Source organism: Callospermophilus lateralis, chromosome 6 (assembly GCF_048772815.1).
Source record: "Callospermophilus lateralis isolate mCalLat2 chromosome 6, mCalLat2.hap1, whole genome shotgun sequence".
Lineage (NCBI taxonomy): Eukaryota > Metazoa > Chordata > Mammalia > Rodentia > Sciuridae > Callospermophilus > Callospermophilus lateralis.
Genome location: NC_135310.1, coordinates 80963529 through 80990981, shown reverse-complemented (window position 1 = coordinate 80990981; position 27453 = coordinate 80963529). Strand labels below are relative to the sequence as shown.

Genomic DNA, 27453 nt, shown 5'->3' with positions numbered 1-27453 from the left:
GAATAATTTAAAAAGAATGAGAAAAAGAAGGAGAAGTAGGAGGAGGAGAAGAGGAAGATGATCCAAAAAAATCTCTGCCAAAGGAATGCTGGAACTAATAAACAAAGTCAGCAAAGTATTAGTTTATAAAAACCAATAACTTTCCTATATACCAACAATAATCTGCTGAGAATGAAATCAGGAAAATAATTCCACTCACAATAGCCTCAAAACAACAACAACAACAACAGAAAAATAAATAAATAAATAAATAGGATTAAATCTAACCAAGTCAGTCAAAGTCCTCTATAATGAAAAGTACAGAACACTGAAGAAAGTGAAGTGAAGACAACACAGGTGGAAAGACCTCTCAAGTTCATGGATAGGCGGAATAAATACTGTTGAAATGACCACTCTATGGAAAGAGTCAATACAATACCCAATCAAAATATCAATGATATTCTTCACAGAACTAGAAAAAAAAAACAAACAGTCCTAAAGTTCATTTGGAAGAATAAAAACTGATAATAGCCCAGACAATTCAAAGTTAGAAAAGCAATGCTGGGTGGATCTTGAGGTACTGGTCCAGAAACTTTCACCTTCAAGATGAAAACTTTTGAAGGTATGATTTCTGTCTGGCTTATATCAGCTTTCACATATCATACAATAATTTTTTGTTGAATGAAAAAGAGAATAAGTAAATGCTACCTTGGTCTGGGAAAACAAACATGTGGATACTCTGAAACTCATTTATAGATGGGTTTTGAGGGAGTGACTGTGATTAATGAACTATCCCCACTTGTTTTTTGCCATTTTCCTTTAGAGAACAGAAAACCTGATGCTTATCCACTTTGTACTTTGATTTTTTTTAAGCCACAACATATTTTTAAGACTCTTGAATATAAGTATCATAAAAACATTTTGCATTATTAAGCTTTCACTTAAAATTTCTTTACAGTTATATCTGCTACATTCAGTACTGTACATCACATCCAATCTTATAAGCATACTAGATTTGGAGATTTTCTTATATTTTTCTTGGAAAAAAAGTTACTTTAGCTATTTCCTTCTCATACTTCTTAGAGGAATTTAAGATCAAGGATACCATGTAACACAGCAGTGTAATAATTTTTACAAGACATTTCTGTCACATCTTGGTTGAATCCATTTATTTTTGCCCTAAGCTTCAGTTTTCTCATCCATAAACTGGAGTTAATACCTACTTCTTAGAAGAGTTGAGGATGAAATAAAATAACATGTAATGTGAGCCTTAGCTATTTTATTCCTAATGTAGGCAAAGGCCAACAGCCTGGACCCCTGAAAGGGAATAGCTAACAGAAGGTGAATTCATGAACAAGCACTTTGAAATGTGTACATTGACTTGGGAAATTCAGTACTCATATTTTGTATAAAAATTATTGTATGATTATATTCTGAAGAGCCTTATAAAGTGCTAATAATTTTTATTATCTCATGCCATCTGGTGTCTTTTCCAAGTTACTACAACACATCATTGTCAATTTTTAATAAAAATAATCATAGTTAATATTTGTTAGACTTTCTTTTTCTGAGCCAAACATATGTATATCATTTACATGTTAATTAGTTAATTATTATTTATCAACTCTTATTACCAATAATTTTTATGTAGTATGTAATTTTATCATTACGACATCTCTGTAGATAATTCTTTATGTTCTCCCTATGAGACTCAGAAAGGTTAAATGATATACCTAAAGTCATACAGCCAGAGATAGAGGGACTGCCTTTTAAAACAATTACCTCTCTCACTGCCTCTAAAGTATATAATAGTTAATTTAACTTAATTGATTTGTGTAGCAATTTTTCTTTTATACAATATGATGTTCCTTCCAATGTAACAATCTTATTAATAATGTTGTAAAATAGTTTCTTTCTTTGGGGTTACCTGAATAATCTGCTTAATTTCTCTAATAGTTTAAAAAAAAATTTTTTTTTTTTTTTAATACTGGGGTACTCAACCACTGAGTCACATTCCCAGCCCTATTTTGTATTTTATTAGACACAAGGTCTCACTGAGTGGCTCAGTGCCTCGCCATTGCTGGCTGGCTTTGAACTCGAGAACCTCCTGTCTCAGCCTCCCATGCTGCTGGAATTACAATGATGCGCCACCACGTCCAGTTCTCTAATAGCTTTTTATCTGTATCTCTTTGAAAGATGTTTAGCAGTTGCTGTAAGGATTCAGTATTCATTCTTAATATATAACTGTCTACTTTGATTTAATATCACACCATGTCATACAAACTGAGAACCTTGACCAGTACGTATAATTCCATGTACACCCTGTCCTTCATACAATTGTCAGATATTTTACATCTTAATATACGACAAACCCCATAATATGTTTTAATGTTAATTTTAAGTAGTCATTTGTCTTTTACCATTAAGAAATGAAAAAGGATAATAACTTTTACTTTACCCACCTATTTACTGTTTTTGATCCTTTTTTTCCCCTTCTATTTTATATCATTTCCTTTTTTCATTTCAGATTCTAGAATTTGATTCTTTCTCTTTTTTCTTGATCTGGTCAATCTAGCTATATATTTGTCAAAAAAAATTTTTTTGGATGTTTTCAAAGAATCCAACTTGTGGTTTCATTAATTTTTCTCTACTTTTTCTTACTCTTCATTTCATTAATTTCCACTCTAATCTTCATCATTTTCTTCCTTCTTCTTGCTTTCGGCTTAGTGTACTCTTCTTTTTCCAGTGTCTTCAGGTAGGAATTTAGGATATTGGCTTGAGAATTTTCTTGTTTCTTGTTTCTTTTTCTTCCTTCCTTCCTGGTGGTACCAGGGATTGAACTCAGGATCTTGAGCCTGCTAGGCAAGTCCTCTACCACTAAGCTCTTTCCTCAGCCTTTTTTATTTTTTATTTTGAGACAAGGTCTCACTAAATTTCCCAGGCTGAACTTGAACTTGCAATTCTCCTGTCTCAACTTTTCAAGTAGTTGGGATTAAAGACATGTAACACTATGTCCAGTAAGAAGTTTTTTTTTGTTTGTTTGTTTGTTTTCCTTTTCAGGTACTGGGGATTGAATTCAGGGCCTTACGCGTGTTAGGAAAGTGTTCTTACCACTGAACCACATTCACAGTTCTTTCTTCTTTTCTTATTTAGATATTTTACAACCACAAATTTCCCGCTAAATATTACTTTAGTTGCACTCATTAGTTTAAATATGTTATTTTCATTCATCTCAAAGTATTTTCTACTTTCCAATTTGATTTCTTTTTTGACTTATTGATCATTTAGGATTGTGTTGTTTAATTTCACATACTTGTGAGTCTCCCAAATTTCTTTCTGTTATTGATTTATAATTTTATTTAGATTGTGGTCATAGTACTTTGTATTATTTCTATTATATTTAATATACTAAGACTTATTTTATGGCCTAACACATAATATATCTTAGAGACTGTTCCATGTGCACCTGAGAAGAAAGTATTCTCTGTGTTTTTAGGTATTTTACAGACATCTGTTATGTCTAGTTGGTTCAATGTGTGCTCAAGTCTTCTATTTCCTTGCTGATTTTATGCCTAGTTGTTCTATCCATTACTGAAAGTTGAGTATTAAAGTTTCAACTATTGTTGAATTGTCTGTTTCTACCTTCATTTCTGTCAATTTTTGCTGTATTTTGATGCTCTGTTGCTAGGTGCATATGTGTCTATAATTATTATGTTTTTCTGATGTATTGATTGCCTTGTTATAAAATGTCCCTCTTTATGTATTGTAATTTTTTGCTTTGAAGTTTATTTCTGATATTAGTATAACCATTCTACCTTTTGTATAGTAGAATGATATACAGTTATACAGTTACCATGCATCAGTATATCATGGTATGCATAATAATGCAGTTATTTGTCACTTAATAAAAGGATAAATCCTGAGAAATGCATCATTATGCAAGTTCATCCTTGTATGAATGTCATAGTTACTTTTGTAAACCTAGATGGCATAGGGCAATCATTCAATGTGTCCTCTTGGTACAATTAAGAGACATGGTAAAAAAAAGATCTATGTTTCTGATATAACATAGTTTGCTGTTTTAGAATAAACCTTTTTTTATACAAGTGGAAGGGGCACACTCTAAAATAATGAAAAAGAATAATATATTAAATGCATAGTTGTTTATTATTATTATTGGTTATTATGCACTGTACATAATTGTACCTGCTTTACTTTTAGATGACTGTCAGTGCAGTAGGTTTGTTTACACCAGCCTCACAACAAATATGTGAGTAATGTGTTACGTACGCTATAGTGTTATAATGACTATGGCATCATTAGAAGGTAAGAATTTTCCATTATGATTATAATCTCCTAGGACCACTCTTTTTTATGTAGCCTATTATTGACCAAAACTTCATTATATAGCATATAACTGTATATCTTTTCTTTCATGTTTTTGAATCTAAAGTGAGTTTCTTATAGACAACATTTAATTGAATCTTGTTCTTGATGACTGAAGTTTCTTTTTTTAAAAAATATATTTATTTTATTTTGCTTATTATTATTATTTTTTATGTGGTGCTGAGGATCAAACCCAGGGCCTCGCACATGCTAGGTGAGCGCTCTACCGCTGAGCCACAACCCCAGCCCCTGAAGTTTCAATTATTGTTTTTTATCCAGTCTGACAATCTCTGCTTTTGATGATCTATTCTTTTTCTCCTTCTATTGAGATGATCACATGCTTTTATTTTTTTCATTATGTTGATACAGTTAATAGCATTGATTAATTTTTAAATATTAAATCAATCTTGCATGCCATGAATAATTCCTTGATTGTGAAGTACTTTCTTTTTGTATTGCTTTATTATAATTGCATGGATTTTGTTGAGGATTTTTGTGTCTATTATGAAGAATATTTGTAGTTTTCTTATATTATATTTTCTTTATCTGATTTTAACATAAAAGTAATACTGTCTTCATAAAGAGTCAAAAATATTACTTTTTCTTTAATATCTTGGAAAATTTTTACAGTAGAATTGGTACTATATCTTCCTTAAATGCTTGTTACAATTCAATAGTGAAGCCTTCTAAGCTTAGAGTTTTCTTGGGACATTTTAAAGTTGAATTTAATTTCTTCAATAGATAAAAGACTATTTATATCCTCCTCTTCCTCTAATAAAGCTTTTCCTAGATTCTCTCTAGTTCTATCAGCCTACTTCAAGTCAATTTACTTTTTATATGTACATAAACTTGTAGTTTGTAGACCTCTGTGAATCCTACTTTTGTGCTTACATGTATAAATCATGTGTGTTTAATTTGTTCTCTTTACTGTTTTGCTTTTAAGGAGAAGATGTAAGAAAATTCAGATTTATGAGGTCACTATTATTCTACAGATATAGATAAGTACATAAAAGTTCTAGTAACAAGATTCTATGTTGAATAATCAGGAGGAAAGACTTTTGTTATGGGGTTTTTAAGAGAAAGGGACCATCCAGGTACCACCTGGTTGTATGGTCATTACATGTTCTTTTGGCTTCCAAACATCAGTCCCTTTTGTGAGTAGAAGTTTCTAGATTTATGTTTTGGTATTTTTTTTTAACTCTGTATACAGTCTTGTCCCAAAAGATACCCTTTGCAAGCGTCTATTCAAATAAACTCCCATTAACCTGTGTCTCTGGGGCTACCCTGGTTTCTATTCTTTTTGAAATGTCTTTAAAAAAATTTTTTTTTAATGAACCATATCATATTTTCAAAATTACTTATCATTTTACTTAAGGTATTCAGAAATGATTTTAATGGTTGAAACCAAATAACCCTAACTGATACTAGACTGAGTATGGAAGGATGATATTCAGGGGGTTTGTCTGTATGACTTGTGGATTATCTATAAAAAACCTTGGCTAGAAAATCTTGTTTGAAATGCAAGTGCTCACTTCTGAGCCTACTGAATAAGGATTTCTCAGTGTGAGGCCCAAAGAATCTAAAATTTGAACAAATTCCTCATGGATTACTTTGCAAAATAAAATTTGGCAACAGTATAAGGATACAGGTTTTCAAAGATGAAAACATGGATTATAAATCTCTAAATTGCTTAAATTGATGTTAGTCATTTTCATGCATCATGTTTTCTTATACATGAAATCAGTATAGTAAGATCCTGGTCATCAAATTATTTTGAGAGATTGATATATGCATGAAAAGGATTTTCATATTGTCTCATTTACGAGAATTGTATTAGTCTTAGTGGTCAAGGCCCCAGCTCTTGAATTCTTCCACCTAGGACTATCTGTCTACCTTTAGGTGTTTAGATTCCAAAATTAAAGTCTCAGTTAAAATTTTTGAGTTGTGAGAATCTGGTTGAAAATCATTTAAATCCACAATAATATGTATGACCAAATTTATGCATGATGTTTTAGACAAATGTACTTCCAATTGAGAACATTTCTTGAAGAATTAGAATAGGTTAGAGTAACTGAATACCACATAAAAGTAGTTGGTTTGTATGTAGAAGCCTTGTTCTATAAAAATCAAAATTGAAACGCAAATCAAAATAACAGTATAATACAACTTTACATTGTGAAATTGTCTTTCACTCATGTTCCATGTCAAACAAGGGTGGGAGAGGGCAGATACCTCTCTAGGTAGTGTTGCCCAAGACAGGGTAATGTATGCCCTACTTCTGGAGTGGTAGCTCTTGATTAGACAGAGAAGAGACTATAGAGAACTGGCCACCAGCTCTTGAATTCTCCCATCTAAGACTAGCTGTTTACATTTATGTTCAGTTAACTGCCAACGCAAATCACATTGCTGTGCTTGATTTCAGGTGACTTGGAAAGTGCAATCAGCTTGAGATTTCTTTTTTTGGGGTGGGGGCAGACCTGTTGTTTTGTTTTGTTTTCAGTAGTAGGTGTTGAACCAAGAAGGTTTTGCCACTGAGCTACATCCCCCACAACTTTTCATTTTTTTATTTTGTGACAGGGTCTTGCTAAGTTGTCCAGACTGGCCTGGTACTTATGATCCTCATGTCTCGGTCTCTGGAGTCACTAAATTTCAGGCAGCATCATCCTGCTCAGCTCCTGAGTTCTTAAAAGTAGAGGGAATAGAAATATTTGTATAACTAATGTATCACATGGAGCTGTATTAGCAAGATATTCTAATGTGAAGTAAAGATTGAATACCACTGGTCTAGGACTGATGTTGGTGGGGACCACAGCTTGCCTGCCTCGGTGCGCTTTCCTGCTTTCCCACCCTGTTCACTATCCTATTTTCTAATACTCTGGTAAAGTCTCTGATGCCTCCAGATCAAAGTGATTACAGATAAAAAAAAATTGAAGGGAAGATAAGACATGAATCTCAAAAAATATCTTTTGGTTTAAATATTTATGATTATGTAATCCATAACTTTAATTAGGCTTTTAGAAACCTGGCAGTACTCACATATTCTCCTTGGAATTAAAAAAAAAAATCACTACTGCCAGATGGCATGGAGTTTTACAGATAAATAGCCCTCCATGAATCATTGTTTATACACACAGACAGATACCAGTATTTGACTCTGAGCCATCATTTGTATCTAAATCCTTCCAACAGGCTGAGCGTAAACTGAAGATAATGTGACTTTGAAGGACGTCCTCTTTATAGTGACTGCACATAGGGCTTCTGTCCATGTGGAATGATTCAGATGCCTGAAAAACTGATCATAGTGCATCTCAGGCCCCTGAAGGAGATGAGAAGACAGACAGAAGTTGCCAAGAAGCTTGGGAAAGAGGATTAACTTGTATGCTGGGTGGTATAAAATTAGATTCATGGGTTTGCTTAAGTTTATGCTTACCCAATGCCGTGACTGGTACACGTAAGGCTGTCAATACACACTTATGAATAGTAGCATCGGATTCACCCTAAATAATTCCTAAATTCTGCCAAAAGTCTCTTCCAATAGTGTCCATCCATTCTTTACTATCTTTAATAATAGAGAATTTGTTACATTCCAAGTCAGTCTACTTGATAAGAAGTTCTTTATATTGAGCAAGAATTTGCTTTTTCCTGTTTGTTCGTCTTCCTCTTTGAACTAAACAGCAAACTTGATGCTTCTTCTGAAAGAGAGCCATCAAGTATTGAAGGAGAGCTAGTATAGCACCTTTAAATTATTATTTAGACCAAATACTTCCAGTTTCCTTAATTATTGTATTTCCCACATCAGGAAACCTGTTGGAAAAATTTATTAAATAATTTATAAATTCTCTGCCACATTGCAAGCATCCTTCTGATAGTTTATCAAAGGCATTCATCCATTTAGCTTCTGTTTTGTTACCAATTTTCTGACTTATAGATTGAACTGTGTCCAGACCCCAAAATATATTTTGAGCTTGATGCCTAGTATCTAAACCTAAGTGCTTCGGAACATAAACCATTTGGAAATAGTGTTATTGCAGATGTAATTAGTTTCGATGAGGCGGTCATACTGGGGTAAGGTGGGCTCCTTATCCAATATGACTAGTTTTCTTATTAAAAGATTGAACATAAAGGATGTGGGGACACACAAGGAGGATGTCATGTGATGAGAGACAGACTAGATTTATGCAGCTGTAAGCCAAGGCATGCCAAGATTGACAGGGAACCCCCAGAAAGAAGAAAGAAGCAAGGACAAATTCTCCTTCAGATTTCAGAGGAACCATGTTCCTGCAAACAACTTGACCTTGTCTAGACTCCAGAACTGACACAATACATTTCTGCATTTAGATTATATGTCTTTTGTTATAACACCCTAGGACACTAATACAGTGTTTTTTGTTTAGTTTAGTTTAGTTTTTTTTTTTTTAAACAGAATTGAACCTAGGAGCACTTAGCCAATGAGCCACATCTCCAGCATTGTTTTATATTTTATTTATAGTCAAACTCTCACTGAGTTGCTTAGGGCCTCACTAAATTTCTGAGGCTGATTTTGAACTCACCATCCTCCTTCCTCAGCTTCCCAAACCATTAGGCTTACAAATATACTGATTTTGATCATATTTTGGGCTTTATTTTTGGAATGATCCTATTGACAACATTCTATGTAATAATTTAGTAAATTCAGGAAAATTAGGGAGTTATTCCATTAAAGTATCCCAACTCCTTAATTAAAACCAATTTCAGAGTCTGAACTAATTTACTTATCAAGCATGTTGGAGGGGTATGAATCTCTGAATCCACATATATAGGTTTATAAATGTAACTTAATTTATTATAGCTTGATTTTTAAACAAGAACAATATTAAGAGAGAATTTATATGCCATGGTGGTGCTGGACCACAGAGGACATAAAGCTGGAGTTCTTTTTCCTTCTGTAGTTCAACAAAGATGCCAAGGAACCAGGAACCATAGCTCACACTTGTAATTCGAGCAACTTGAGTGGCTGAGGCAGGAGGATCGTGAGTTTGAGGTCAACCTCAGCAATTTAGCAAGACTCTGTCTCAAAATAAAAATTATCACACTTATAAATAGCCACTCCTCATTAGCCCTTTTCCCTAGCTCCTGGCAACCACAAATCTACTTTCTGTTTCTATTTATTTGCTTATTCTGGACATTTCCTATAAATGAAATAATATATACAGTCTTGTGACTGGTTCTTTGTTTCTTGGTATGTTCAGTGCTCATCCATGTACTTCATTCCTTTTTAATAGCCAATAATATTCAACTATGAGCACACTACATTTCATCTACCTATTCATCATTTGATGCACATTTGAACTGTTAACATTTTTTGTTTATTATAAATAGAATTGTTGTGAACATGTGTGTAAAGTTTGGTGTATATGCAAATTTTTTATTTCTCTTGGTTATAAGAGTAAAATTGCTGGGTCATATGAAAACTATTTTTAACATTTTAGGGGACTTTTAAGATATTTCCCACAACAGATATGCTGTTTTACATTTCTATTAACCCTGTTCAAGGGCTCCAATTGCTCCACACCATCACCAACACTGTTTATAGGTATCTTTTTTATTTTAGCCTTCCTGGTTGTGTGAAATGATATCTCATTATGGTTTTGATTTGCATTTTCCTAATAACTAATGATTACAAATATTTAAAAAATGTTTACTGGCCATTGGTATATCTTCTTTGAAGAAATACCTATTTAAATAATTTACTTGTTTCTTTAAATATTCTTCATTATTTTTAGCAGTTTTAGATTCACAGAAAAATTGAGGAGAGTGGTACAGAGTTCCCATATGTCTTCTTCCTCCACATACACAGTTTTCCCATGCATCAACATCTCCACTGCAGTGATGGAATTGTGCTGCAGAATCCACATTGGTACATTGGTATCACTCAAAGTCCACAGTTTACCTCAAAGTTCCAAGTTGGTATTATAGACTCTACAAGTTTGAACAAATGAATAAAAACATCTATTCACCATTATAATATCATACAGAATATCCTTTAAAATTTTTATTCTAATTTGTTATATATGACACCAGAATGCATTACAATTCATATTATACATAGAAAGCACAATTTTTCATATCTCTGGTTGTATACAAAGGATATTCACACCATTCGTGTCTTCATACATGTACTTTGGATAATAATGATCATCAGGTTCTACCCTCTTTTCTACCCCCATGCCTCTTCCCTTCCCCTCCAACCCCTCTGTCCTATCTAGAGTTTGTCTAATCCACCTATGCTCCCCCTCCCAACCCAATTTTGAATCAGACTCCTTATATCAGAGAAAACATTTGGCATTTGCTTTTTTTGGGATTGACTAACTTCACTTAGCATTGTATTCTCCAGCTCTATCCATTTACATGCAAATGCCATGATTTTATTCTCTCTTATTGCTGAGTAATATTACATTGTGTATATATACCACATTTTCTTTATCTATTCATCTACTGAAGAGCATCTAGGTTGGTTCCACAGTTTAGCTATTGTGAATTGTGCTGTTATAAACATTGATGTGGCTGTGTGTCTGTAGTATGCTGTTTTTAAGTCCTTTGGGTATAGACCAAGGAGTGGGATAGCTGGATCAAAAGGTGGTTCCATTCACAGTTTGCAAAGGAATCTCCATACTGTTTTCCAGATTGACTGCACCATTTTGTAGTCCCACTAACAATGTATAAGTGTGCCCTTTTCCCCACATCCTCGCCAACACTTTTCTCATTTCCCTTTCAGAGGATTTGTCACTGATATACAGAAATGCCTTTGATTTATCGGTGTTGATTTTGTATACTGCTACTTTGCTGAATTCAGTTGCTAGTTATTGAAGTTTTCTGGTGGAATGTTTTGGGTCTTCTAGGTATACAATCATATCATTGGCAAATAGTGCTAATTTGAGTTCTTCTTTCCCTATCTATATTCCTTTAATTTCTTTCGTCTATTTGCTCTGGCCAGTGTTTCAATAAATGTGTTAAGTAGAATCAGTGAAAGGGGGCATCCCTATCTTGTTCCAGTTTTTAGAGGGAATGCTTTCAATTTTTCTCCATTTAGAATGATGTTGGCCTGGGGCTTATCATAGATAGCTCTTACAATGTTGAGATATGTTCCTGTAATCCTTAGTTTTTCTAGCATTTTGAGCATGAAGTGGTGCTGTATTTTGTTGAATGATTTTTCTGCTTCTATTGAGATGATCATACGGTTCTTATCTTTAAGTCTATTGATGTGATGAGTTACACTTATTGATTTCTGTATGTTGAACCAACCTTGCATCCCTGAGATGAACCCTACTTGATTGTGGTGCACTATGATTTGGTTTGTTTTTGCATTTGATTTGCCAGAATTTTATTGAGAATTTTTGCATCTATGTTCCTTGGAGATATTGATCTGAAGTTTTCTTTCTTTGATGTATCTTCGCTTGGTTTTGGAATCAGGATGATATTGGCATCATAGAATGAGTTTAGAAGTGCTCCCTCTTTTTCTATTTCCTGAAGTAAATTGAAGAGTATTGGTATTAGTTCTTCTTTAGAGGTCTTATAGAACTCAATTGTGTATCCACTTGGTCTTGGACTTTTCTTGGTTTGTAGGCTTCTGATGACGTCATCTATTTCATCACTTGAAATTGATCGTTTAAATTATGTATATCATCCTGATTCAATTTGGGAAAATCATATGACTCTAGAAATTTGTCAATGCCTTTGATATTTTCTATTTTATTTGAGAAAATGTTTTCAAAATAATTTCTAATTACTTTTTGTATTTCTGTAGTGTCTGTTGTAATATTTCCTTTTTCATCATGTATGTTGGTGATTTGAGTGTTCTCTCTCCTTCTCTTCATCAGCATAGCTGAAGGTTTGTTAATTTTATTTATTTTTTCAAAGAACTAACTCTTTTTTTTTCCAAAATTTTCAATTGTTTCTTTTGTTTTAATTTCATTGATTTCAGCTCTGATTTTAATTATTTCCTGTCTTCTACTGCTTTTGGTGTTGATTTGTTCTTCTTTTTCTAGGGCTTTGAGATGTAATGTTAAATCATTTATTTATTAACTTTTCTTTTTTGAAGAAATGAACTGTGCAATAAACTTTCCTCTTAGTATTGCCTTCATAGTGTTCCAGAGATTTTGATACATTGTTTCTGTGTTCTCATTCACCTCTCAGAATTTTTTAATCCCCTACTTGATGTCTTTTGCCACCCATGTTCACTCAATAGCATATTATTCAGGTGTTGGAGTAGCTTTAAAAAAAATTTATCGTTGATTTCTAATTTCATTTTATTATGACCTGATAAAATGCAGGGTAGTATCTCTACTTTTTTATATTTTCTAAGAGTTGCTGTGTGACATAATATATGGTCTATTTTAGAGCTGCTGAGAAGAAAGTGTATTCATTCATTGAAGGATGAAATATTCTATATATGTCAGTTAAGTCTAAGTTATTGATTATATTATTGAGTTCTATAGTTTCTTTGTTCAGCTTTTGTTTGGACGATCTATCCAGTGGTGAAAGAGGTGTGTTAAAGTCACCCAGAATTATTATGTTGTGGTCTGTTTGACTCTTGAACTTCAGAAGAGTTTGATGAACATAGATGCTCCATTGTTTGGAGCATCTAAATTTATTATTGTCATGTCTTGTTGATTAATGTTTCCCTTAAGCAGTATGAAGTATCCTTCTTTAACCCTTTTTTATTAACTCTGGCTTGAAGTCTACTTTATTTAATATGGAAATGGAAACCCCTGCTTGCTTCCACGGTCCATGTGAGTGGTATAATTTTTCCCAACCTTTCACCTTCAATCTGTAGATGTCTTTTCCTATGAGATGAGTCTCTTGGAGACAGCATATTGTTGGGTCTTTTTTTTTTTAAAATTCAATCTGCCAGTTTATGTCTTTTGATTGGTGAGTTTAGGTCATTAACATTCAGGGTTATTATTGAGACATGATTTGTATTCCCAGCCATTTTTGTTTATTTTTTGGTATTTAACTTGACTTGTTTTCTCCTTTGATTGGTTTTTCCTTTAGTGTAATACCTCTCTTTGCTGATTTTCATTGTTGTTTTTCAATTCTTCTTCATGGAATATTTTGCTGAGGATGTTCTTTAGTGCTGGCTTTCAAGTTGTAAATTCTTTTAACTTTTATATATGGTGGAAGGTTTTTATTTCATCATCAAATCTAAAGCTTACTTTTGCTGGATATACAATTCTTGGTTGGCAGCCTTTTTCTTTCAGAGCTTGAAATATGTTGTTCTGGGATCTTCTATCTTTCAGGGTCTGGGTTGAAAAATCTGCACATAATCTCATTGGTTTCCCTGTATATGTATTCTGATTCCTTTCTCTCATAGCCTTTAATATTCCTTATTCTGTATGTTGGGCATTTTCATTATAATGTGCCTTGGTGTGGATATGTTGTGATTTTGTACATTTGGCATCCTGTAAACCTGTTGAATTAGGTTTTCCAATTCATTCTTCATGTTTGGAAAATTTTCTGATTTTATTTCATTGAATAGATTGCTCATACCTTTGGTTTGTAACTCTATGCCTTTCTCTATCCCAGTAACTTCTAAATTTGGTCTTTTATGCTATCCCATAGTTCTTGTATGTTCTGCTCATGGCTTCTTGCCATTTTTACGGTGTGATCTACATTCTTTTCAAGATTATGTTTTGTCTTCATTGTCTGAAATCCTGTGTTCCAGTGGTCTAATCTGTTTGTGATGCTTTAAATTGAACTTTTAATTTGTTTTATTGTTTCTTTCATTTCAAGGATTTATGTCTGGTATTTTTAGAACCTGTATCTCCTTATTGAAGTAATCTTTTGTTTCCTGTATTTGTTTATGTACCTCTTTGCCAAAATCATCTTTTTCTGCCTGTATTTGCTCTCTTATCTCATCCTGTAGTTCATAGAGCATTTTAATTATGTACATCCTGAACTCCTTCTCTATAATTTCTTCTGCATTTCTGGCCATGGATTCTAATAATGTGGTATCTTGATCTGTTTGGGGCACTTTCTTCCTTTGTCTTTTCACATTGCTTGTGTGTCTTCCCTTCTAGTGTTCTGGATCCAAGTCATTACCATTTTTACCCTATAGGCTTATAGTGCCCCTGTAGGGTTCCAATACCTCTCCTTTGAGGTGAAGGACAATGTTAACAGATCACAATAAAAACAATATGAACCCTAAAAACCAATGTTCGCTATTAAGACATTTACAGTTTGATCACAATGTACAGAAATGTTGAATTCAATTATTATCTACAATAAAGTCAGTAAGTTTGTAAAAAGGTTTATAGTTTCTGATAGTGGACAAAGAACCTGGGGTGAGGAATAGGATGATATGCTGACGAGGTAGGAGGTGAGGATATAGAGTTATTATATCTTAGGAAGTATGAAAGAGAAATCTAATGAGAAAGATTTTTAGTAGGAGAAGAGAGAGGAAGTAATTTTGGGTAGATAAGTAAGTGGGAAGACAGAATACACATAAAACAAACACACATATATATTAAGAAAAAACAAAAAAATTAAAATAGTAGGAATTGGTGGGAAAAAATTAAAAAGACAACAAGCAAACAAAGAATATACAACACAACTGTAATATACTATTCAGATGTCCCAGTCCTCAAAATCCTAATTCATGTAAAGTACTTGGTTCCACTTATGTTGGGGATGTGAGGGTGAGAGAATAGAGAGGGAGAAGAAAAAAAAATCTTGACAGAAGAAACAGGCATTGTTTTGGTTGGAGATTAGTATCTTTCCTGATTCCCTTCCCTTCTCATCCAATAGGTACTGTCCTCTGTTGTTAGCTGGTATCTTTGCCCTCAGGATGTGAAGGTAATCAGGGTGTCACTGTGCTAGGGTAGAAGCTGCTGGGGAGAGTGGGGAGTTAGAAACTGGGTACCTGGTCAGCCAGAGTTCCAAACTGGGAGTTGCCCCCACTGAAGATGGTGATGAAAGTGACCCACGATGGAAGCACCTGCTTTCAGCGATGGGGTGTCAGGTCTGTTGTTGAGGAGCCAGGTGGTGGTGTTAGACAAGGAGTCAAGAGACAAGCTCTGTGGCATGCAATGTGTAGCTATCTGCTGACATCAGAATCTGTGTGAAGTTCTCATGTGCAAGCAGGCTACTGCGTGTGGAGGACTACCTCCACTGCTGCAGAGTCCCAAGATGGTGGTGACAAGGGGAGCCCCACATTGGTAGATGGGAGTCCACATGGGAGTGGTGGCTGGAGTTCCTGCGTATGGGAAGCAGCTGGGTGTCCTGAGTGGGAGCAGAGTCTGAGATTTCTGTTCAGGTGGGTAGCCGAAAGTTCTGCATAGGTGCTGATGCCAGTGGTCCTGCTTGGGTACCTGGTAGTCCTGTGCAGACGAATAGTTGGGTGACCTACTCTGACGCTGAGGCCTGGAGCACTGGATGGGCATGGTGGCTATGATTCCTGCCTAGGAGCAGAAATATTGCTCACACAGAAGCAGTATTCTCACTACTTGAGTCCCATGTCATGGAGCGACAACAGAATGTTGCATCCCTCTGACCCCCCATCTTAGATCCTCTCCAGAATTTTTTTATTGCCCTAAAAATCATCTCTTCTCTACCTATTCATTCTTCCCTTCCACAAAATCCTGAAAACTATTAATCTTTTTTCTCTGGCCATACTTTTAATTTTCCAGAAGTTCATATAATTGGAATCATACAAAATATAGTGTTTTCAGATTGGCTCCTGTTTTAGTCAGCTTTTTTTGCAGCTGTGCTTAAAAGCCTTGACAAGAACAATTAGAGGAGAAAAAATTTAGGGTTTCATGGATTTAGAGGTCTCTGTCAATAGGTAGCTGGCTTCATTCCTCTTGGCTCAAGGTAAGATAGAACATCATGGCTGAAGAGTATGGCTGAGGGCAGCAGCTCACATGATGATCAGAAGCATAGAGAGAGACTCCACTCACCAGATACTAAGAATATACCCCAAGACATGTCCCCCCAATGACCCACACCCAACTTGCCTTCAGGGGGTTAATGACTCAATCATTTGTTAATGACTCTCATAACTCAATCATTTCTTCTCTAAACTCCTCTAAACTGGAAGCAAACCTCAGATCAGCAGAGTTTTCTTTATTCAGTTTTAGTTGCTGAGTGAATTGGTGGAACCCTGGTGTGGCTCATTTTCTGGGCAGAAAATGGCAGCAGGCTGAAGCAACGGTATGGGTTATATTGGCTTTGTTTAGGGTGGGACAGGAAGGCAATTCCTGGGGTTCACTGTATTGGGTGGGGTTCAGGTGCCAGTCAGGTGCAAGTTCCTTTTGTGTTCTTTCATTCTGGCTGAAGCCTGGGATTTTGAATGACACAATTTTGGGGAAAATGTCCTTGGACTTATTTTCCATATCCTTTAGGAGGGAACCCTTCCAAACTCATTCTATAAAGTTAGTCTCAACCTGATACCAAAACCAGAAAAATACACATCAAGGAAAGAAAAGTTCAGCCCAATATCCCTGATGAACATAGATGTAAAAATTCTTAATAAAATACTAGCAAATCACATACAAAAACATGTTAAAAAGATAGTGCACCATGATCAAGTGGGGTTCATCTAAGGGATGCAAGGTTGGTTCAACATATGGAAATCAATAAATGTAATTAATTACATCTATAGACTTAAAGACAAGAATCATATGATTATCTCAATAGATGCTGAGAAACTATTTGATAAAATACAACATCCCTTGTGCAGGTTTTCATGTGAACATGAACTTCCAACTCATTTGAGTGAAACCAAATAGCTGGATTATATGTTAAGAGTATGTTTAGTTTTGTGAGAAAATGCCAAACTATCTCCCAACATGGCTGTGCCATTTTATATTCTCATCAACAATTAATGAGTGTTTTTGGGCCATTCTTTTAACTGGGTAATTTGTCTTTTTTTAGTGTTAAATGTAAGAGTATTATATATATATATCATGTAGACACAAAGTCCCTTACCATTTTGACTACTGGCTCCCCCACGTTCTCTGGATCTTGATGCCACATTTGCATCACTCATAGACACATGGAAGAAGTATTCTGCTGTTCTAAATGCCAGGCTGTGATGGGGAACTGCAGGATTTGATCATACTCCTCCAGGCCCATCTCCAAGAGCATACTATAGCTCTTCCCTCTCTATGGATCTGCCTTCATAGATGTAAAGGTAGGAGAGACTGGCTCTTCAATCTGTATTCTTTTTATAGTTTTTTTTTGGTTTTGTTTTTGTTTTGGTCTTCAAGTTTTTGTCCTAAGTTATTAGGGTTCCTTAAATTTAATATTCAAAACCAGTCCTTAAAACTCAAACTCCTCCCTCAAATTATTGTCTCTGGGATCAGCTTTAAGTGTATTTTAAGGGGCTGGGGTTGTGGCTCAGCAGTAGAGTGCTTACCTAGCATGTGCAAGGCCTTGGGTTCAATCCTCAGGACCACATAAAAATAAATTAAAAATATTGTGTCCAACTACAACTATATATATATATATAATGTATTTTAAAATTCAAAAGCAAGAACTTGATTCCTTTGCTATCTCCTTCCCTGATGTCTCTAAGTTTGGATGGGTCCATGGCAAGGATATAAGGATATCATGCTGCAAAATTGTATCTTGCTATATAAGATGGTTGTCCAAAAGCAAACATGGGTGTCAGCAGGTGCAGCTGCATGGGTAGAAAAGCTCAGTGATAGAAGCCGGACATGGTGCTGTAAACCTGTAATCCCAGCTGCTCTGGAGGCTGAGGCATGACCATCCCAAGTTCAATGCCAGTCGGAGCAATTTATCAAGACATTGTCTTAAAAAAAATTAAAAGGGCTGATGATCTAGCTCAGTGGAAAAGCACCCCTATTTAATTCCCTGTACAAAACAATAAAATCAAAAACAAACAAAACAAAACCCAGTGACAGAAAGTAATCCAAGAAATCCAAGAGTCATTTTGAAGTGTGAATAACAACATTGATTTGTATTCCAGTTTGGTAGTCCTGGGTCCTCTATGGGACCAGGGTGATTAAGGTGTTAGAAAGGCAATTGGAAATTGAAAGGAAAGCAAGGAACTGGTGAGCAAGAAATGAAAGCCGGAGACCTGGCAGATACTCACTTGAAGCTGACAAATAAAGGCACATCTCTCCACAGATGGAGAGAGGCAAAGTCTTGGGGTTTGGGGCTTTGATGGGGGAGACTCAGGAATTTCAGCCTGGTGGGGTTGGTATGAGGGAGTGGTGAGCCTTTCTCAGAAAGGCCCTTAGGCGAGAAAGTAAAAATTTTTCTTAAAAACAGCCATCCAGATGCTAAGCAAGGACTTTTCAGAAATAGCTCAGACAAAGAGGAGAATCCTTTTTAATGATATTGTGATGTCTCATAGAACCCTAAGACCAGAAAGTAGTTAAGTCTCTGGAACAAATGGAAGCAGCAACTCAATTGTAGCCACCTTGGCCTTTTGGTTTATCAGATCACCCAGATCTCCTAGTTTTTGCATTTCCCAAAGGTATTGAAAGAGAGCATGAACTTTCTTTTCCTTTTATTGGTATGGGGATTGAACCCAGGGTGCTTTACCACTGAGGTACCTCTCAGGTCCTTTTTATTGTTTGAGAGAGAGGCTTGCCAAGTTTGCTGAGGCTGGCCTCCAACTTGCGATCCTCATGCCTCAGCATTCCTAGTTTTTGGGATTATAGGCATGTGCTACTGTGCCCAGCTCTGTTCTTTCTTTTAAAATTACACTTCCAAAAACAAAAACAAAAACAAATTACACTTCCAAAATTCTCAGGAAAAAAACCCAGTCAGTTTCACAACTTAAAATAAATGCAAACTGACTAGGGGAGGAGAGAGAATACAGCTCTAATAACACAAACGTTTCCGTGGCTATGGGCAAATGGTGTGGTGGGTGAGGGAAACATTTAAAAAAAAAAAAAGCAGTGTACTGACAACAACATATCTGTTAGGTGTTATGTTCATCCAAACTGGATATTGCTGAAAGTCTCAACTTCTTAGACCAGCACACAAACACCTTCAAAACCACCCTTTCATCTATTTTTTCTACTTTTTAATCAACTCTGAATATTTCTCTTTATTCTTTCATGCCTCTGAGCCTTTGTGCATGTCTTTTGTCTAGAAGAACTTCTGCTTTGTAGTTCTGCCTGGTGACTTCTAGTTATCTTGTAGGTCCAGCATAGCATTTCTTCTAGGGTCCCTATCACAGTTTCTTTCTCCCCACCCCCACCCCTCAATTCTCACCCCGTAACTGGGATTGAATGGGATTGAAAGCAGGGTCTTGGGCATGCTAGGTGTTATGGGCCAGGCTATCTGGACAATGACCAAACAGACTCCATTTTACCCTGAGACTCCATGTCATTAAGAAATGTTTTTCCCATGGGAACACCCTGTACCCTGTACCCATCAACAGTAGCTTAGCATGACATTTTTGGCTACACAAAATGGCAATTCTTGTACAATGTAAAATTGCTCTCTTTTTGGTTCCATTTGTTTTTTGGACAATGTACTCTGTCAATGAATGACTGGCTAGACATTAATAACCATTCTTTAACTTATACTCAAGTAGGGTCATTTTGACCCACTTCCCCTTCTGCTTGTGATCTCATGTTTGTTTATGGGTTTGAATCTTGACAACAGCCACTTATGATTAATGTGGCTTTGGACTATTAAGGAGTACTCTAACCAGGGGTGGGGGGTGAGGGGGGTAGGGGGGTTGTTGAAGGGTGTGGACTTGCTGCCCACCAGCTATTGGATCTGGACCACCAGCTGGTGAATAAAGATGGTTCAATCTCCTGCTTTAAGATGGACTCAGTGACTTATTGCAGTCTCACCATAACATAGGCTAATCCTCTAACCACTTAGATACATCCCCAGACCATTTTGAAGTTTTTATTTTGAGACAGGCCTGACTGGCTTGGAACTTGCCATCCTTCTGCCTCAGTCTTCCAAGAGGATGGGATCAAGAAATGAACCACAGTGCCCAGATGTCCCTGTCAGGTTTGATTGTTGTTACTGTGCTGTCTCCATTCTCTACCAATTGGGACACCTTAAAAGTATACTCTGTCTTATTTATTTGGGTGGTGACTTGTCTTTGGTTGCTACATCACAGAGCAATAAATTGAACAATAAATTCTCACTAGTTCTTTTACTATTTTTCTCCCAGGCATAAGTCACCTCAGTACTCCAAATCCTCAGATTATCAAGAAACTGGGAAAATAAAGGATGGTTTGATTTTATCTTTGGTCTTTGCTCATGATATTTTATTTTAAAATTAAAATTTGATTATGTAAATGTAATTTCACTTTGTGACCTTTCTCTTGCATTAAAATAAAAATACCCTTCATGCACATAATGATGAAAATACAACCCCCACCCAATTAAAGAGCAGAAGTGAACATTAATAAAAAGACAAGATTAAAAAACCTCCAAATATTGAAATTTGGGGCTTAGTGTGGGAGTATGAATAATGGAGATACTGGTTCTCTTCTTGGCAGCTCTTAATTTCTATTTCTCAATCCCAATCATAAAACAGGCAATTAACCATCTCTCAGCCCTTCCTCTCACCCCACTTCTTCTCTTTCTTCCCTTGCTTCCTTGCTAAACTAAAGATGGGTTGTGAGCCAGGAATAAAGAGGGACTTTTTTTCTCTTTTTTTTTTTATTGGGTACCTGCAATTGAACTCAAGGACACTTGACCACTGAACCACACCCCGGCCCCATTTTGTATTTTAATTAAAAAAAGGGTATCACTAAGTTGCTCAGCCTCTCACTTTTTCTGAGGCTGCCTTTGAACTCTATCTTCCTGACTCAGCCTCCTGAGCCCCTGGGATTCCAGGCGTCAACAAAATCAAATGTCTGATGGAGACAAAATCAAATACGACAAACATGGTTTGCTGTCATTTGTGAATTCAGGGACACAAATAAACACTTGGATTTTCTTAAAATAAAATGTACAAAGTTGATTATCGTAAATGTAAATTAATGATTAAAATTCTTCAGGTTTCAAAACTATTTAGAGTAAGATGGTTAGGCAATATTCACTGCACCTGCACTAAAATGTATCAAATTCTTACTCATAGGATTTTTAGAATGAAATGTTTCACTCTGATCTAAATGTGAAAAACCAAAATCAATAAAAATCTATATATAGAGAGCTGGGGCTTGTAGCTTAGAGTGCTTGCCCAGAATGCGCAAGGCCGTGGGTTTGATCTCCAACACTGAGAAAAAAAAAAAATCTGTATATGCTTATTAAGTATTTCCTAAGAACATAGGCTTTGATCAGTGATCTGAAACTGAAGACCAATAACCAACGCTAACCAGTAACCTTACCTTCATCACTTATGAGATACTAGAGACAAAGAAGAAGAAATAATAAAAGGCTACATTTTAAAGAAAAAAAAAAAACTTTTAATTTTCTTTCTCTCTCTTTCTGTCGGTGCTGGGATGGGGCCCAGGGCTTCACATATGCTAGGCAAGCGCTCTACCACTGAGCTACATTCCCAGCCCAATAAAGTATTAATTTCAAAACGAAAAGGTCACTGGAAATGGCATTGCAAATAGTAATAGAAAAGAACAAATCCAGGGACGGTGTTCCACTGTGCCGAGGAGCCTGCTCCCGGGTTCGCACAGCTGGTTTCGGGAAGGCTCCGCCTCCAGGACCCAGTTCCTCGGCGTTCACCGGCCGACACCCGCGCCGGGCGCCCTTCCGCACGCGCACTCGGAGCTGTCGCCTTGGTCGTCAGGTCCCCGCCTCCGAATTGCCACCTCTGATTTGCCAGTTTCTCGGGTCCGCCCCTCCGGCCCGACCAGTGTGGAAGTCGCCTCGGGTCTCCGCCCTCCTTGCCGGCAGCGAGCGGCTAACCCGGGCGGCGAGCGGGGATGGCGGTCGTGGTGGTGGCCGCAGGCCGCCTGCTGAGGCTCCGAGCTGCCGGGGCGGAGGGGCGCTGGCACCGGTGGCGAGGCGATGCAGTGGCACGGAGCTTCCTGCAGCCGGCCTCGGCCAGGAAGGATGCGGCCCAGGCGCGGCAGGTGGCTCACTTCACTTTCCAGCCGGACCCGGAGTCCCACGAGTACGGTGAGTCGGGGCCACCCTGTCAGTCCCGCCTCCCCAGACTCCCAGGTCCCCGGGCGCGCACGAGGAGGGCCGCCTTCCTCACGAGGAGGGGGTGTCAGTAGGCCGACCTCCTGCCTTTCGGGCTCAAACCCCGCCAGCTCTAGCACCCTCCCCGGCTCAGGGTCTGACTCCTCGCCCTGTTTTTGTTACTAAGCTTTTGAGACGCAGCCCTGGGGCACCTTCGAGATGGGCAAGAGGGCATACCACCTTCTGCAAGCGCCTGAGGTGGAGAGGTGGTGCCCAAGGAATCCTCTGTCCTCTGTCGTCCCTTCTTTCCCAGCCTGGGCCTTAGGTGCCATTGATTTTAGTCAGCAGCAGCGTTTGAAAGAGTTATTTATGGCTTTTGCTCTGGTGGGTAAGAGTAAGCTTCAGGACCTTGTAACTGAATGGATTTTCCCAAGGTTGCAGAACAGGTTCTTAAGTCGGGAAAATCCAGGCTTTTCAGGAGGCTGAGGCAGAAGGATTGCAAGTTTGAGGCCAGTCTGGGCCAGTTACTAACCCTGTCTCAAAATAAAATAAAAAAGATTGGGGATGTAGCTCAGTGGTAGAGCGCTTGTCTAGTATGTGCAAGGTCCCGGATTTAATCCCCATTCCCAGGAAAAAAAGAAAAAATGTAGGCTTTCTATTTGAGTGTAATGCCAACCTTGTGCTGGGCCATGGTGCCACTTAGCTAAGGAAGAGTAATTGATGTAGGTGTTGGGAGGTGGAAACTATAGGAAGGGTTTTTGGCAAATACTTTATAGTATGACTTTTGTGCAAAACTTTTACTATTTTGTTTTGAAAATTTTATGTAATTTCCTAAAGATCCAGTGTCTGTCATCGGAATATCAGGAAACTGTAAGAAAATGTTTTCCATTTTCATGTCTAATAACTTTTTTTTTTTTTTTGAGAGAGAGAGAGAGAGAGAGAGAGAGAATCTTTTTTTGTAGATGGACACAAACACAATGCCTTTATTTTTATGTGGTGCTGAGAGTTGAACCCCGGTCCTGCCGGTGCTAGGCGAGTGCACCATCGTTCAGCCACAATCCCAGCCCCGTGTCTAATAACTTTTTATGTGACAGGGCTGACATTTTTGGAAGTATGTCTTTACTTGTGAATAATAAATATTAACATTTTTTTTTAAATTTTAATTTGGGACCAGGGATTGAACTCAGGGACACTTAATCACGGAGCTACATTTCCAGTCACCCAGCCCCTTTTTAAATTTTTTAGATTTGAGACAGGGTCTTGCTAAGTTGCTTAGGGGCTCCACCAAGTTACTGAGGCTGACTTTGAACTTGTGATTCTCTGTCTCAACTTCTTGAGCCACCAGGATTATAGGTGTGCATCACTGCACCCAACAAGAATAAGAATTTATTGAGTGCTTATCACTGAGAGGCAGTGAACTGAGAAATTTACATTCGTCATCTCATTTGATACTTAGGACAAACTTAAAGGGTAGGTAATGTTTTCATTCCCATTTTGCAGTTTCATTAACTGAAGTCTTGAGATAGTTTATCCAAGGTGACACAAATGTGTTGGTGGCAGCTCCAGCTTTGGAATCTAATCATTCAGATTCTAGAGGTGATATTGTAAATATTGTAACCATGGTACTAAAATGCATATAGAAAGAATTACTAAGGGGGTATCCCAGCTTTATGAAACAGTTGATAGATACCATAAAGGTGAATGCGAATGCTTTTCACCAACAGGATGAACCTCAATTCTGTCTTCACAGAAAGAAACTCTGACGCAATGCTTGAGAAGTAGGGCATAAGTCTTCTTAATCCCCTTTCCACAGATGTGAAATAATTAACATATTAGTGCTGTCACATTTGTATGTTTTTATAAAAATAATACAGGCATATTACATATAATTTACATAATAGAAAAGTAAAGGGTTGCCAGGTGTGGTGGAGCACACCTATAATCCCAGCTGTGCCAGAGGCTGAGATAGGAAGATTTTGAGTTCAAAGCCAGCCTCAGCAACAGTGAGGCACTAAGCAACTCAGTGGGACCCTGTCTCTAAAAAAAAATATAAAAATGGGCTGGGGATGTGACTCAGTGGTTGAGTGCCCCTGAGTTCTCCTGGTACCAAAAGAAAAAAAAATAAAAGAAGAAAAGTAAAAAGTTATTTCACCATTCACTTCAGTAAATATTGCTAACATTTGGGTGCATCCTTCCAGCTTAGTGTATTTTTTTATAATTGTCATCTTCATATAAATACAATTTGCTTTATTTAATCAGAAGCTTTTCACATAAGGGTACATAAGAACATATAGTTATTATAAACTTCTTTAGAATTTAGAGCATATGTACCTTAGAGATAGTATAATTCAAAAGTTAGAATCAGCTTATCCTAGGTTTGTTTTGTCCCTGCCACCTGTGACTTTGAGGTCATCACTTATCCCCTTTAAGCCTCAGTTTCTTGCTGGGTGTTGTAATGCATGCCTGTAATCCCAGCAACTTGAAAGGCAAAGGTAGGAGGATCACAACTTAGTGAGACACCATCTCAATAAAAATAAAAAGGGCTGGAGATGTAGCTCAGTGGTAGAATGCCCCTGGGTTTCATCCCCAGTACTGGGGGCGGGGGTTGGGGAATGGGGGAATCACAGTTTCTTTATAAGAGGTTAATAATTATATCTACTTCACAAGGCAGTTAGGAGGCTTACGTAAGATAATATTTATAAAATACTTAACATGATATTTGATAACTAAGTATTCAGTAAATGGAAACAGTAATTACTATTGTGCTTTTTATTGTTACAGTTTTGCAATGTTATAAATAGTGTAAATTTAAGCATTTCTTATATATGATTTTTATGTTTCTGAGATTATTTCTTCAGTATAGAGCCCCAGGGGTGAGATTTCTAACCCTAAAATATGAATACTTAATAGATTATAAATGACTGGGTTATACCCCATCTTTATAAGACTATTATATTATTTCAAATATAAGAATGTATAAGAGTTTATTAGATGTTAATGCTAAATTCACAGGTACACACATATATACACAATACTCAGATTTTGTGCTAACTGCACTTTGTTTTAATTTGCGTTTGTTTAATTTCTATTGAGAAATAGTTCCCCATGTATTTGTTCACTAGGTTTATTTTCTCTGTGAATTGAATGTTCTGTGATTTTTTTACATTTTAAAAATTATGCTCTTAGGGGCTGGGGTTGTGGCTTAGTGGTAGAGCACTTGCCTAGCACTGGTGAGGCACTGGGTTTGACCCTCAACATCACATAAAGATAAATAAAGCTATTGTGTCCATTTACAACTAAAAAATATTTTTTAAAAATTGTGCCCTTAGTATTTTTCTACCAATATTAATACTTTCTATCATTATTGAGTAACTACTCTTTCCAGGTGTTGTGAGGGTGATCAGTCCATAATCCTTATAATAACCTTGTGAGTTACACAGTATTTTGCTCTTTTTACATGTGAGAAAGTTGAGGCTCAGAGATGTTAGTGGCTTTCCCAAGTCTGGTAAATAGCAGGGCCTGAGCTTGAAGCCCAGTGTGCCTGACTCCAAAGCCTACATTTTAGCCTTATGTATTAAAATTTTGTATAATTAAGATATTAATGAAGATAATAACTTTTTGCCTTTTATATATGTTACAAATCCTTTTCTTTGGTTTTTCTTTTTTGATACTAAAGATTGAATCCAGGGATGCTTTACCACTGAGCCATATTTTCACATTCTTTTTATTTTTTATTTTGAGACAGGGTCTCACTATGTTGCTTAGGGCCTGAGTTGCTGAGACTGGCCTTGAACTTGCAATTCTCCTGCTTCAGCCTCCCGAGCCATCAGGATTACAGGCATGTGCCACCATGTCTGATGCAAATACTTTCTTTACTTTTATTATTTGTTGGTTTTCTCTTGACATATAAAATAGACTACTTAATTAATTGGTGGTCAGGGTGGACTCTGAGTAGGTGACATTTAAGCTGCACAGTGAGCTTTGACAAAGAATCATCTCTGCAAAGACCAGGGGGAAAGTGTTTTTTCAGGAAGATGAGTCTGGTGAGCTTGTGTTGTGGTGACTGAGAAAACCATTTAGTGGGGGTGTCTTGAACAGGTTGAGGTGGACAGGTCTCTCCAAGATCAGGTGGAGACTGGATAGCCCTGTGTTGTGGGGATGAAGGTCTTCTTTCCAGGATTAGAGTTTATAGGGAGCAGAATGATGTAAGTAAAGATAAGTGAGAAAGCATCGTGTTTATGTGAGGAATGGGGAGGTATTGAGTTTATTTGCAGGAAAAACAGAAGGATTAAGAAATAAATTTGAAAGAGTAAATGGAACTTTGAAAGTTCAGTCTAAAGGTTGGTGGGGGGAACAGATTTCCTATCTTCAATGTACCTCATGTTATGATGGGTGCATTAATTTGGATTCAAGTTTTGCTGGGCTGTGTAAGACCATTGTGTTTTTTTCTTTTCTTTTCTTTCTTTTTTTTTTTTTTTCTGGGCAAAAAAGTGACTTTAAATGTGCTTGTGTTACATTATTAGGAGAGTTTATAGAGTCAATTAACGAATGGGAAGTAAGGAGGCTGAAAGATCAGATATTGTTGTTGTCTGTATAAGAGGATGTAATTGTGCTTGGATGGTGCTAGTGGGTTGTATGTCTTGACGATATGACCAGGTTTGTTACTGTTTTACCTGTGGGGACTTAGGGAAGGGGTATGAAGTATTTTTAGCCTGAGAACCTGGAAGGATGGTAAAGTGGTGATATCATTGATACAAGTGGCAAATGCCAGAGAAGAAGCACATTTTTGGTGGGAGAGAGAGAAAGATTGGGTGAGCATGTGAGCTTAGGAAATGTTCTTAGTAAGTTACTTGAAGGAAATAATTCAAGGAATTTTCTCTAAAAAGATGAATAATAGAGACCTGGAAAGGCTTCAAAGGATCCCTCTGAAAAGAATATCCAAAGAGGTGTGAAGTGTGTGCCAGCTGGAGGGGTCTCGCATGTGTGACGGTCCTGAGGTGGCAGGGAGCTTAGGTGGTAGAACTG

General features: G+C 36.8%; 1 protein-coding gene across 1 annotated transcript in view; it reads left to right on the top strand.

Annotated features, from left to right (window-relative positions):
• Positions 1–22198: 22198 nt before the first annotated feature.
• Bckdhb (branched chain keto acid dehydrogenase E1 subunit beta) overlaps positions 22199–27453 on the top strand; it is a 189557-nt gene continuing 184302 nt past the window's right edge. The window contains exon 1 of the mRNA XM_076859981.1: positions 22199–22422. Coding sequence (XP_076716096.1) covers positions 22227–22422 — 196 coding nt within the window. The 5' untranslated portion in view covers positions 22199–22226. The remainder of the gene's footprint in view (positions 22423–27453) is intronic.